Raw genomic sequence first — 13,403 nt, 5'->3', positions numbered from 1 at the left:
AACAGCCATCCAACTGTTGTTCACTGTGAAGTGGTGTCCACATGCTGGAACAAGATGAACAATATTTTCATTCATGGAGATATCTCTTTATAAACTAGATCGAAATGAATATGTAGAGTTTGAAGTATAATGAGTTTTGATTACTCCTCATTACATGCTGGAAAATTTGGGATGCTAGGAACGCTAAAGTATGGAGAAATGCTATGCCTCACAACCCCTAAGATTTTCGCTGAGGCTCTTATTTCGAGGCATGGTGAAGAGTGCATATGGTAGGAGATCCCCCCAGACTTGTTGCAATAACCATATCGGCAACGCATCTCAAGGATGTTTTAAGATTAACGTGAACACGACAAATGACAACAACTCTAGTAGCACAGGGTTGGGATTCATTATTCGCGACTCAAATGGTAGCTTCATAGCGGCCTTGGAGTTACAGTGGAAAGGCTACTTATATGCAAATATGGATGAGGTGATTGTAATTCGAAAAGCTCTTAAATGGCCGAAGTTCCTGGAGATTGAAGAAGTGAAAGTAGAGTAAGATGCCCTTCTTATTATTGATGGGATTAGGAGTCATTTATGTTGTTTGACATCTTTTGATTTCATTATTGAGGATATTAGAGATTTAGTTAAAGGTTTTAAAAATGTTAGTTTTTTGCTTGCGAAATGGTCGCGGTAGAGCTATTCATATGCTAGCTAAGGAAATTGTATTCATTGATAACTGTATGGAATGATGGAATTCACCTCCCCCTTCCTTACTAATTTAGTGTGTTTTGATTTAAGTTAAGGGAAAATGACACTTTTTCCCCCTAAGTTATATACTTATAGCACTTTTTCTCCCTCAATTATTTATGTAAGCACATTAGCCCCCTCAATTATTTTAAAAGTGGTGGTTTTCCCCCCTAATATATTAAATTGACATTTCTACCCTTAAAGTAAACATTTTATTTATTTTACTTCTCCAACAAATTATTGCGTATATGTAGCGATTACCACGGTTCGGTTTGAACTGAACCAGACACTATAGCAATCGAATTAAAAGTTTTCAATTATGATTCAGATTTAGAACTCAATATTTGAATTTCAATTTATTAAATTTAAGAATAAAAAAAATTGGATCATGAACCGTGAACCGGCGGTTCCGGATCCAGTTCGCGATTTTGAACCGTCTTTATTTTAAAATTTTATTTTTTATTTTAAAATAGTCTAAATTCAACAATAAATGTATTTTATTTTTTCAGTTCGGAACATGAACCGGCCATTCCAGTTCGTGATTTTAATAAACTCTAAATATCGCGTTTTGATTATAAATTGTAATTGGAATATTTTTGTTTGGTTGCTATAGTATCTGTTTGGTTTGAACAAAATTTTAGTAATAATTTGTTGGAGAATAAAAATAAATGAAATATTTATTTTAAGGGTAAATATGTCCATTTAACATTTCAGGGGGAAAAAGAGCCACTTAAATAATTCAGGAGGAAAAAGTGCTATAAGTATATAACTTAGGGGAAAAAGTGTCATTTTCCTTAATGAATTTATGTTGTTTGTTTCAAAAAGAAAAGGGAAAATGACACTTTTTCCCCTTGAGTTATATACTTATAGCATTTTTCCCCCTCCAATTATTCAAGTGGCTGTTTTTCCCCCTAAAATATTAAATGGACATATTTACCCTTAAAATAAATATTTTATTTATTTTTCTTCTCCAACAAATTATGACCATAATTTGGTTCAAACCAAATAAACACTATAGCAACCAAACCGAAATATTCCAATTACAATTTAGAATCGAAACTCGATATTTAGAGTTTATTAAAATCCCGGAACGGACGGTTCATGTTCCGAACTGAAAAAATAAAATACATTTATTGTTGAATTTAGACTATTTTTAAAAAAAAAATAAAATTTGAAAATAAAAACGGTTCAAAAGCGCGAATCGTGTCCGGAACCGCCAGTTCACGGTTCAGGATCCAATTTTTTTGATTCATAATTTTAATAAATTGAAATCCAAATATTGGGTTCTAGATCTGAATCATAACCGGAAACTTTTAATTCTATTGCTATAGTGTCCGATTCAGTTCGAACCGAATCGTAGTCATCCCTACGTATACGCAATAATTTGTTGGAGAAGTAAAATAAATAAAATATTTATTTTAAGGGTATAAATGTCAATTTAATATATTAAGGGGAAAAACAACCACTTTTAGAATAATTGAAGGGGCTAATGTGCTTACCTAAATAATTGAGGGGGGAAAAGTGCTATAAGTATATAACTCAGGGGAATTTCCCAAAAGAAAAATATATATATCTAAAAACATAATAAGTGTGAATGAAAGTTATACCCCTGATTTATGTCCGTTTTTTCTGTTAAGTTTTTTTTTTTTTTGTATATTATGCTATAAAGGTTGTACATTAAAATATTTTGGACAAACATACTCCTACTGTTATAAATTTCGTTATCTTTTCCACTATTGTTACCATGCACATGCCTCCACCATATATTTTCTTATCTCTTCATTAATAATAATATATACACGATAGACGATATGGATGATATGCCTGCATGGCGACAATTGCGACTTGCCAACTTGTAATTCACTGGGTGTCCCCCTTCCATTAGATATAAAAAAAATAATATATACACATTAAATATTTGAGTTATATGTTAATTATTACATAAATATAAATATCAAATTTATAAAAATGATTTACATTATTATTATTATTCTTTAGAATAATTTAAATATCTAAAATATAAATAAATTTAAAATTTTAATATAATGTATTAATATTAGGCACATATTTTTTGTGCAGCACGCATAAAAAAAATACTAGTAATGAGTTATACATACCATTAAATTAGGTTGACATGTAGATAACAAGCAATCAAGAATCTATACTTGCATCAAACATTTCATTTTCCTTCAAACAATCCAAATCCATTTTTTGAGATTCAAGGTGAAGAGGAAAAGTGAAAATAGGAATAGGAGGGATTGAAATTTTCTTTTGGAGAAGCATCCCAATTCCCAAGTTTCCAAATCTTAACCTAAACACAAGAATTTAAGGAAAGCATGTCTCACAGAAAAGGAAAAAGGAACAATTTTAAAAAGATTAAAAAGAAGAGAAAAACTGCAAAGAAAGTAAAGGCAGTAGCAATAAGAGACAATGGAATCAATAGTCGGCGCCCTTGTCTTCGCCGACCAAAGCGACCAATAATCACGTCTCTTTCACTCACCCAATCTCCTCTCTCACAACTCACAATACTTGCGTTCTCTCTCCCTCTCTCTCTCTTTAAAGCACGTATTTTATACTCCGTATATCTATATCTATATATATAAATCTCTATACGTGATTTCTTCCCTCTGTTTCTCGGATTACCGTTTCTTCTTTGTTAAGAATCCTCGAAATCGGGTTTCTTCCGTTTAATTTTTTTCATAAACCGGAAGCTGCTCGATTCCCCTATCGCAAGCTTATAGGGTTTTTTCTTGCTTGGGTTTTTGCTTTACTGTTTTTTTTAAAAAAAATTTTATTTCCCTTTTGCGGTTCTTGAGTTCTTCTGATTTGTTCTCGAGACATGGGTGTCCTGGTTGAGTCTATTCACAGTCAAGCACAGACAGTTGAAGCTGTCGCTGTCGATAACAAGGATAAGAAGAAGAAGCGTCGATCCAGGCGTGGCAAGCAGAGTTCTCCTCTTCGTTCAGGTGCGCCATCTTATTTCCATATTGTCCAAGTGTTTGGATGCCAATCTAGGTTATTGTTCTTAATTGGGTTTTGTATTAGAAAACCCTTTTTCATGTGCTATTGTACTTCTACACCGTCTTAGTGTTCAGTTAGTGAGGGTTTATTTAACCCGGTTGCCATTTATTTATTTATTTATATATATTTTTTTTATCTTAATCAATTTAGTGCTGGTAAATAAATTTTGTGCATTTAAAAACTAAATTTAAAGTTCTAATGAATGTTGAATTTTAATCTTTTAAGAACAAGGATCAAACAATGAAGAGTTGATCTGACAGGCAAAATGGAGCAAATTAAATAATAAGTTTTAGTTTAGCTCAATGTTTTTAGTAGATATATAATCTTTGTGGGTGGCTAAACTAAATTAGGAATGTAGACAACAATTCAATTTATCTTCAAAATTTAATCCAAGCTTTTGATGCATATGTATATGCTTTTGCTTGGAATGGATGAATGGCATTTCAATACGGTAGTGTATCCCGGTTCACTTGGGGTAACAGGGGTTTGAGTTTGACTAAAGGTCTAGTTATACTGTGATTGGTCATATTATATAGAGTAGCAAGTGTTTCAATTAACGGAAAACAATTTAAAGAATTGGATTGAATTTCTCAGGAGTTGAAAACATTTCAAATAATGGAGAGCTTAGAGAACACCAATTCCCAAGAGCATCAGATGTTGCTTTTAGTTCACTTCCAATTGTGCATCTGAATGAACAAACAGTAAAGGGGTACCAAGGCCTTGTAGGACAGGAGATGATTTCATCGAGTGCCACTGGAAGAGTATTTTCAGGCTCTTGCCCACAGCCCAGTCTTTGCAATGATGCTAATGGAGAACTAATGTTGTCCACACCGGATAATGCATTTGCTCAGAGGAAATGCTTTACTAGACACTGGTTGACTGAAGATGTTGATGCAGCACTAGAGGTTGGTTTTACGAAGTGCTTAAATATTTATTTACTTTGAGATGTGGAAAGCAGAAAATAAATTATTTACTTAAAAGAGTTGATGACATTTTTTTTAATGCAGAGAGGTGATGTATTCAAAGCATTATTTCGTGTAAATGCTCACAATAAACTTGAGGTATATTATATAGCAGTGCCTTTGTTTTGTTTTGTTTTGTTTTTTCCCCTTCTTTCTATGGCTGTTATGTATAACATTGTCACATAATGTCCTTTACTTAGGCATACTGCAAAATTGATGGTGTGCAAACAGATGTTCTTATCAGTGGAGCTGCTGCTCAAAATAGAGCCGTAAGTGGACTTTTCTCCTTTTTCATAGATCACTTTGTTTGGCTGATGTTGGTTTTCACTTTGGTACTGTGCACTACATATTTCAGCGGTTCAGTCTTGTGCATATTCTATTTGAATGTTTTTGTAGGTTGAAGGAGATATAGTTGCAATTGAAGTTGATCCTCCATCGCTTTGGATTAAAATGAAAGGCTTCTCTAGCGGGACAGTGGAAGATTCTGCTTCTGCAGATGGAGTTATTTTGGAGTCTGAGACTTCTGAAACTTTCATAGAGAATGCCAAAGGGAAAATGAAGGTTGATTCTGATTATGGGTACATCACTAGTCAGAATCAAGATCCCTCTTTAGAAAATAGAGGCTGTTGCAAAAATGACAATTATAAGGGTGAAACTCTTTATCCTGAAAAGATAGGACAAATAAATAATGTTAATGCTAATGGACATTGTTTCTCAATGCCGGATCCCATAGAAGTTGGTTGTGTAAATGGGAAGGGAGAGTTTCTGACTGCAGCAGAGAAGCTATCCATAACTGTGAATTCGTTTCCATCTAAACGGCCAACAGGTAGGGTTGTGGCCATTCATGAAGCTTCTCCTCGCAGGGACAAAATTGTTGGTTTTCTTAGTATTAAGAAGTGGATGCGGAATAGAGAAATCAACAAAAAGGACTCAAAGAACAAACATTCATCTTCTGTTTTAAATTATGAATATCTCCTGTTAACGCCAACTGATCCAAGATTTTCAAAAATGATGGTTCCTGTAAAAAGCCTGCCAGACATTATCAAGAAAAGGCTTCTAGCTGGTGATGCAACTGTTGGCACAGACCTTGTAGGTGCAAGAATTGTTGACTGGGGTGAAGAAAGCTGTATTCCAGAAGCTCAAATAATTTATGCTTTTGGAAGAGGTGGAAAAATAGAGACACATATTGCGGCAATTTTGTTTGAAAATGCTGTTGATGTTTCTGAATTTTCTCCAGAAACCTTGTCATGCCTTCCAAATATTTCTTGGGAGGTTCCAAGAGAGGAGTTTGAGAGAAGACACGACATCAGAAATTTGTGCGTCTTTACTATTGACCCTGATACTGCTACTGATCTTGATGATGCCCTTTCTGTTGAGAGCTTGCCTGATGGCACTTTTAGAGTTGGTGTCCACATAGCCGATGCCTCATACTTTGTTCTGCCAGATACACCCTTAGATACCATTGCCCAGATACGATCAACAAGTGTGTATTTACTGCAGAGTAAATTGCCAATGCTGCCACCGTTGCTCTCTGAGAATCTTGGATCACTTAACCCTGGAGTGGACAGACTAGCTTTTTCAATATTTTGGGACATCAATCCTGCTGGGGAAGTTCTTGACCGCTGGATTGGTCGCACTATAATTCGATCTTGCTGCAAGCTTTCGTATGAGCATGCTCAAGATATAATTAATGATAAATTTGATGTTCCAACTGCTGATGTTGCAAAGAAGTCATCATGGCCGCAGTTATATGGCCATTTTGATTGGACTGATGTTATCAAATCTGTGAAAATCCTTTATGAAAATTCGAAGACCTTGAGGAAGAACAGGTTTAGTGATGGTGCTCTGTCACTTAATAGTCCTAAGATAGCTTTCCTATTTGATGAAGATGGGGTTCCCTATGATAGTCTGTTCTATCAACAGAAAGATTCACACTTGTTGATTGAGGAGTTTATGCTTCTTGCAAACAGGACAGTAGCAGAAGTAATAACTAGAGCTTATCCTTCTAGTGCTCTATTGCGTAATCATCCTGAGCCCAACATACGCAAACTCAGGGAATTTCAGGCCTTCTGTAAAAAGCATGGTTTGAAGTTGGATTCTTCTTCCTCTGGCCAATTTAACCATTCATTGGAGCTTATTAGGCAAGAACTGAAGAATGATTCTGTGTTGTTTGACATCCTTATGTCTTATGCTACAAGACCCATGCAGTTAGCCACGTACTTCTGTAGTGGAGATGTAAATGATACTGAATGGGGACATTATGCTCTTGCTATTCCCCTTTACACACACTTCACATCTCCGTTACGTCGATATCCTGATATTGTAGTACATCGAACTTTGGCTGCGGCTATAGAAGCTGAGGAGATGTATATTAAGTGCAAAGCGTCATTCCAAAATGGGGATAATCTTGCAAACAGCAGGTGCTTTACTGGCACAGCTGTAGATGGGGATGCTATAGAATCATCTGAAGCTAGGGAGTTACTGTCTGCTGCAGCATTGAGGCACAAGGTTCCATGCACAGAAACACTTGTAGATGTTGTTGCACATTGCAATGAAAGGAAGCTGGCCAGCAGGCATGTGAAGGATTCTACTGAAAAACTCTACACATGGGCTTTATTGAAAAGGAATGAGGTATGTTACCATGCTCTCTTCCCTTGAGGTCTCCTTACTATAGTCTTCAGACTATTAATGCATCATTCGATACAACACACAAACAGGATGCTGTACTGCTATTGGTTTTGATACTATACCTATCCTGCATCCTTTTTGGTGGAAATCATGCTATGTATATACTAAATGATATTTTGTAGCACATGTATCTTCTGGACATAACAACACTTCAAAACATAATTTAATTTGATTCTAACATTGATATAGTGGTTTCCAAAGTGCCATAAAGTCCATTACAAGAGAGCAAAAAGCTTTGCATTTCTTTCTGTTACTCTCAACATATCTAATACTCTTCTCTATTGCTCTTGTCCATGTTTTATAGTTTAATAAATTCAATTTGAAAGTAGAGTAGAAATCCTACTTGAAAGGAGTTGGGTTATCTATTTTCCCTAGTAACTGCCCTGCTTTGATTATTTACTCTGCTTTTATGTAGTTATTTTTCTCGGAAGCCAGAGTTCTTGGTTTGGGGCCAAGGTTCATGTCAATATATATAAATAGGTTTGCTGTAAGTTTTCTTCCTTAAAATCTGTTTTTTTTTTCCCCTCTATAATTGAACAATCCCTACAGTTCCACTGTGTGGTTACCAATATTCATTCTATGTGAAGATGAAATGTTGTGTCTGGTTTCAAACATTTTCAGATTGAACGGCGAATCTATTATGATGAAATTGATGGTCTCTCAGTTGAATGGCTTGATACTTCATCCACCCTGGTGTTGAGTATGTGTACAAGTAAGCACTTAAACCGGAGGGGTAGCCCAGGAAAGTGTAGGACCCTTGAAGATGTTGCATTCATAGTTAGTCCATGTGACTTGAATTTGGATGATGAAGAAGACATCAGCAAATTAGCCATCACAGATGATGATGATGATGATCCAGGATCTGGTGGTATCACCAATGTCTCTAACCTTGAACCTGCTGTTTTCCCTCTCACTGTACAACCGCTTTCAACAATTCCCGTTGTTCTTCATGCGGTTGGTGGAGAGGACGGGCCCATTGATATAGGGGCAAGGTTGTATATCAGCTCATATTTCAGGTGAAGATGGGGGATGGAAAATCCATATATCTAGGCACGGTACATAATAAGGCCCCGGTGTGGCGGTGTATAAGTTGAAGAGAGGATTTAAAAAAAAAAAAAAAAAAAAAAAAAAAAGAGAAGCAAAGTGGAATGTGTAAACTATTACTACTAGGTGTTGTGAATCCATGGGAGGGAAGTAGTAAGGTGAATGTTGGTATGGATAAGGTGTTGGTGGTTTGTTGGGTGTTTTAGTGATAAGCCACCAATACCATTGGAAATTGGTCCTTGTTTTTGTTGGAAGACCACTTCCATATTCACCATACCTACCATGGCTGCTGCCTGCATAATGAATGTTTTTTAATGGACTGACTACCACCCAAATGGTTTTTAAAATTTGGGGGTGTCCTCCTCAGTCCTGTTAAACCTTTTATAATTGTTAAAGTCAGATGTTTCATTTTATCTTACCCCACCTTGTGTTTTCTGTGTTGCTGAGTTGTTAAATAATGCACTCAAACATCCTCAAATTTTTTCTTTTTGCTGCATGTGGGATGTGTTCTCTACTTCCTACTTTAATGCAATATGTTTCTTACTTTACAAATTAGGAGGAATGAGGGTTAAGTAGACCACATAAAAATGTAATTGAGTTTTAACCCTTTAAACACTTGAAGATCACATTTTTTTTTTTTCGATTTTTCTTTCTTTGTTTGTTCTCCTTATTAGAAAGAGGTAATATATGTCATGCTTTGACAATTGAAGAGCAACATTGACAATACTAATAATTCGTATGTGACATTGATAATTGACATATCATAGGCATAAATTATAATTTTCTCTTTTAATTATATTTAAGTTTCATTTGATAATATTATTACTTTATTTTTTAGTTTCATTTTTCACATATTAATTTCATTATAATAATATTAAAATATCATTTTAATTCTATTATAATTTGATGTTGCTTTTCTAAAGAGCCGCATACGATTTTGCAAACTTAAATACTTGAAGAGTATTGCAGAAACCACATGTAGCAACCCCATTAGAGGAGTTGTGAAAAAACAGAATTTGCATTACAAACTTAAAGTAGAGTTTTAAATAGGGGCAGATTCAACCTTTCCCCTCATGTTCAATCATCTATATGGAACACATACACTTCATTTTCATAAGTTGTATATAGTGAACAAAGTCACGAGGGGAAGGAGCTCTCCTCTCTCACAAGGTAGAAACTAACCCATCGCATACTTCTGGGTCCAGCTCCGGGCAGTAGTCTCATACTTGCTTCGGTCCGTCTTGTACATGTGAGCGATCTCTGGCACCAGAGGATCATCGGGGTTGGGGTCTGTTAACAGAGAGCAGATAGACAGTAGCACCTGAAAGGGAAAGAAGATGCAAATAAGCATAACTGAATCCATCTTTAAACCTGTGTTTGGCATTATAACACATCCCACTTCATATTTTGACCTGCTTAGCCTATTAATTTCATCCTGATTTTTTTTTTCCTTCAATATATCAATTTTCATAGAAAGTAATATTAGTAGGATAATCAAAAACCTTGGAGATTGTAAGTGCTGGACTCCACTGTTCCTTCAAAATGTCAAGACAAATGCTCCCATTGCTGTTGATATTTGGGTGAAAAACCTTTGTCCTAAAAGCAACCTGCAATATTCACCAAATATCACAGATGGCATAAAGCAAAATAAGGCCAGCAAGAAATTAGAAATCTATTCAAAAGCAGCATTTAAAAAAAAAATAAACAAGAAAAATGTTGCAAAACAATAATTAAGTACCAGATGCGTAAAAAGGAAAGATGGAGGGTAAGATGGAGGTTGATGGGCGCCTAGGCACCTAAGTACTAAAAAAAAAAAAAAAGCAAGCCCAATTGCCAAAGTAAAAGCCAAACTGCCAAATAGGCCCAATTGCCATTTATAGCCACAGGTTTTTAACTTATAACATAACATATTAATATTCCAAAATAAAAGCCAAACTGCCAATCAGTGAACTGTGGTGGCAATAGCGAGAGGTGATGTGCGAACGGCGATAGATGAGCAGCGACTGGCTGTTGATGGCATTGCCAGCGTCCCGATCGGCTGGTCAGAGGAAGTTGTGAAGGGCAAATGGCTAGTAGGTTTGATTGTCCAATTTGGTTTTGTGATTTTCGATTTGCTACTATGCAGCCATGTCCAAATGATTTTAGGGTTGTTTTGCTCAAAACTACATCATTTTGAGCGAAACAACCCTTTTTTTTTAAAAAAGGCCCAAGTCCGCCGACCTGGCCGACTAAAATGGCAATTATCGCATATTTTGTTTTGGCATAGGGGCACCTAGGCCAAGTTTTTACAACAATGATCATAGGTGTTGTGCTTCTAGGTATGTGCCTTGACAATAATGGGAAGCATTCTGTTTTCCTTTTATGCAGATTGCAATTGAGTATGACCTAAGCATCCATTCTCTGAGCAGTGAGCACATTTCCTAGCTTCAAGATGTTCACAAGAACTATTTATACTGGTAATAGCCTAAAGGTAATAATCAATCTTCAGAACTGTCCCGTAATCGTTGAACTCATACCTTCTCAATTGACTGCAACCACTTAGAGGCATCACTCAGTAAAAGTTTAGTATACTACACAGAGTACTTACAGTTACCTGGTTCAATCACCAATTGAGAGAAATGAATGAAATAGAAAGATCTAACAATCTCTAACTGCTCATGGTAAAGCAGTTGTATAATCTTTTGAGTAATTAACATCCAGAATCCAATCCAAGCATGTCCAAGCTAACCAATGCCAAGGAAATGAGAATCTACTTTTATATGGAAAAAGGTTTATCTTAACATTGGCATCCAAATTGGAAAGGAAAGATGTAAACTCTAAAGTGGTTATAATGTATGCATTTTTGGGCATCACAAATGTAGTCATGTAGAAATATCAAAACATTAGGAAACAAACTTATGCACATGTATCAGTGATCACCTCATGTAATAACCATGACTGCATTAAAGCTATTGATGATGGGTTACCTTAGGTGGCTTGAATGGATAATCAGGTGGGAAATGAATGGTAACAAGAAATACTCCGCCTGCATAAGGACTGTCAGGTGGACCCATTATTGTTGCTTGCCAGTGAAACATATCTTCAGCAACTGGGCCTAATGTTTTACATCAGGAGCAAAAAATGAAGTATATTGTTTTGGAATGAAGATGAGAAGATCATAAAAAGTTTCAAGCAAATGCATCTAAAAAATATAAGTGGCAGATCTGTGCTCCTAGGATGATATGTCAACACTTTATGAGGGTAGCGGGTGTTCTCTTCAAGTGTCAAGTGAGATTTCCTCGGGGTTGTTATGTTCACAAGTTTGCATATGTTTTTAGTGCAATTGATAGTTGGTGCTACGTGAAAATTGATCTCATTGTGTACATTAACATATAATATCACTGGAAGTCTCTGATTATTAATAACATGCAAAGCACAAATTCAGAACTTTTTACACCACTCTGGCCCACCATGGTCTTTGGTAGTGGTACTCTTGTAAGAAGTCAACTGTGCATCCATTACATCAAGTTTAAAAACAGAAAGTGAAAGCCAGAATCTTGAGAATATACTTAAGCAAAAATATAAGTAGCATAATTCATTAACAAGCAATATCATCCATTTCCCTTTCTCTTTGTTTTTTTCACACTTCTGTAGGCCCTTTAATTTCAGAAGCATTAGGATTCATACATACAGGTGTAAACTAGAAAGTAAACAAACGGGTCAATGATATAACCTAGAATGAAGAAAACTTATGAATGCCAAATCCAATCACTAGAGAAGACCTAGGAATGGAACTTTTCTATAGACCAATTGCATCAACTGAAAATCAGTTTGGTGATAGATCAAAGATTCATAGCAATTGCAATTAGACTTCTCCTTTGACCAGTTTTCAGAAGCATTTATCATCCAACTTTCTATTATTTCTTTTACAAATCAGATCATGGTCCAAGGAGAGACAACCGCAAAGAACAAAAAGGTCACACCAAGGCTCCAGCCAGTAGGATCTGGATGCAATCTCAGGTTAATGCGTTAGAACTTCAAGCTTCACTACACCAAGCCCAACTTGCAAGTACAGAGAACTATTACCTTTTAGTAAACAGACAGTACCAAGGCTAAATTACACCTCAGAATGAAAGCTCTGGTTTTATAAACTCACCATTTGCCAAGAAACTTAGATAAAAACTGAATCGTTACACCAGCCAAACCAAAACAACAGTTCAGATAGTGGCATCAAAATATATTGCAGTAAAATTACGCAAACGAAGTTGAGAACTCAAAAAAAGAAAAAAAATATTAAATTTGTCACAACGAGACAATCAATTAATTGGGATCACACATACCAGCACTGCAAGAGGTAGGAGGATCTTTCTGGAGATCCTTGAGCTCTTTCAGAATTCGCTTCGAGGCCATGTCGAACCAAAACCCTAGTTTCCCAGAAAAACTAGATCAACTCCACGACCAACAAATATGCACACACATATATACAGAGACAGAGAGATGATAGGTGGTTTTTCTCGGGGCGGTGAGGGTTCGGGTCTTACCTGAGAGATCCTCCTACTGCGAAAGGAGAGATTCTGAGCACCGAGACTGCGGGGAGGTCTACAGTTCAGACAAATGAATGTATATAGCCAACAAAAAGGAACATTTTTATTCTACTTTACTCTAAATTACCAAAATAGTCACTTGACTATGTTGATTTCACAAATTTTCACCATTTTGATTTGGTTAATTACAATATTCGACTCTCAACTGTTTTATCCATTTTAGTCCTCCAGCAATTTAAGGCAATTCTGATAAGTATAAGGATAATACAGTAATTTTATTACATTTTGCGTTTGTTCTTTCAAAATACCGAACTCATTTGTTAAAATGTCTAAATATTTAGTCAAAATAAACACTTGCAATTATGAAAGCCTTTATTTACTAACAACCCTAACCATGAATTCCAGTCCAAATATTTAGTCAAAATAAACACTTGCA

At 35.7% G+C, this 13,403-nt stretch overlaps 2 protein-coding genes across 5 annotated transcripts; one reads left to right on the top strand and one right to left on the bottom strand.

Moving 5' to 3' along the window:
- The first annotated feature begins 3,169 nt into the window (after window positions 1-3,169).
- On the top strand, window positions 3,170-8,940 carry LOC109177344 (DIS3-like exonuclease 2). Of its 4 annotated transcripts, none has more exons than XR_002053570.1 (8): window positions 3,170-3,695; window positions 4,345-4,655; window positions 4,758-4,811; window positions 4,913-4,981; window positions 5,109-7,343; window positions 7,816-7,887; window positions 8,022-8,475; window positions 8,535-8,940. XR_002053570.1 is itself a non-coding variant. In XM_019326674.1 (8 exons), the coding sequence occupies exons 1-8, from the start codon at window positions 3,569-3,571 to the stop codon at window positions 8,418-8,420; spliced, it is 3,192 nt and encodes a 1,063-aa protein (XP_019182219.1). In that variant the 5' UTR covers window positions 3,170-3,568; the 3' UTR covers window positions 8,421-8,940. The 4 variants fall into 4 exon arrangements, 2 of the variants coding, with proteins under 2 accessions (XP_019182219.1, XP_019182218.1); XR_002053569.1 differs by having other exon boundaries at window positions 8,022-8,496; window positions 8,543-8,940; XM_019326674.1 differs by having other exon boundaries at window positions 5,109-5,361; window positions 5,437-7,343; window positions 8,022-8,940.
- Window positions 8,941-9,423: 483 nt separating this feature from the next.
- Window positions 9,424-13,053, bottom strand: LOC109177345 (ubiquitin-conjugating enzyme E2-17 kDa-like). Its single transcript, XM_019326675.1, has 5 exons — window positions 12,965-13,053; window positions 12,764-12,847; window positions 11,411-11,538; window positions 9,947-10,051; window positions 9,424-9,765 (listed from the first exon to the last, which is right to left on the bottom strand). The coding sequence occupies exons 2-5, from the start codon at window positions 12,831-12,833 to the stop codon at window positions 9,622-9,624; spliced, it is 447 nt and encodes a 148-aa protein (XP_019182220.1). The 5' UTR covers window positions 12,834-12,847; window positions 12,965-13,053; the 3' UTR covers window positions 9,424-9,621.
- Between the last annotated feature and the right edge of the window lie 350 nt (window positions 13,054-13,403).

Source organism: Ipomoea nil, unplaced genomic scaffold (assembly GCF_001879475.1).
Source record: "Ipomoea nil cultivar Tokyo-kokei standard unplaced genomic scaffold, Asagao_1.1 scaffold0804, whole genome shotgun sequence".
NCBI lineage: Eukaryota > Viridiplantae > Streptophyta > Magnoliopsida > Solanales > Convolvulaceae > Ipomoea > Ipomoea nil.
Note: the sequence above shows the minus strand (reverse complement) of the source record. Positions and strands in the feature narration are given on the sequence as shown.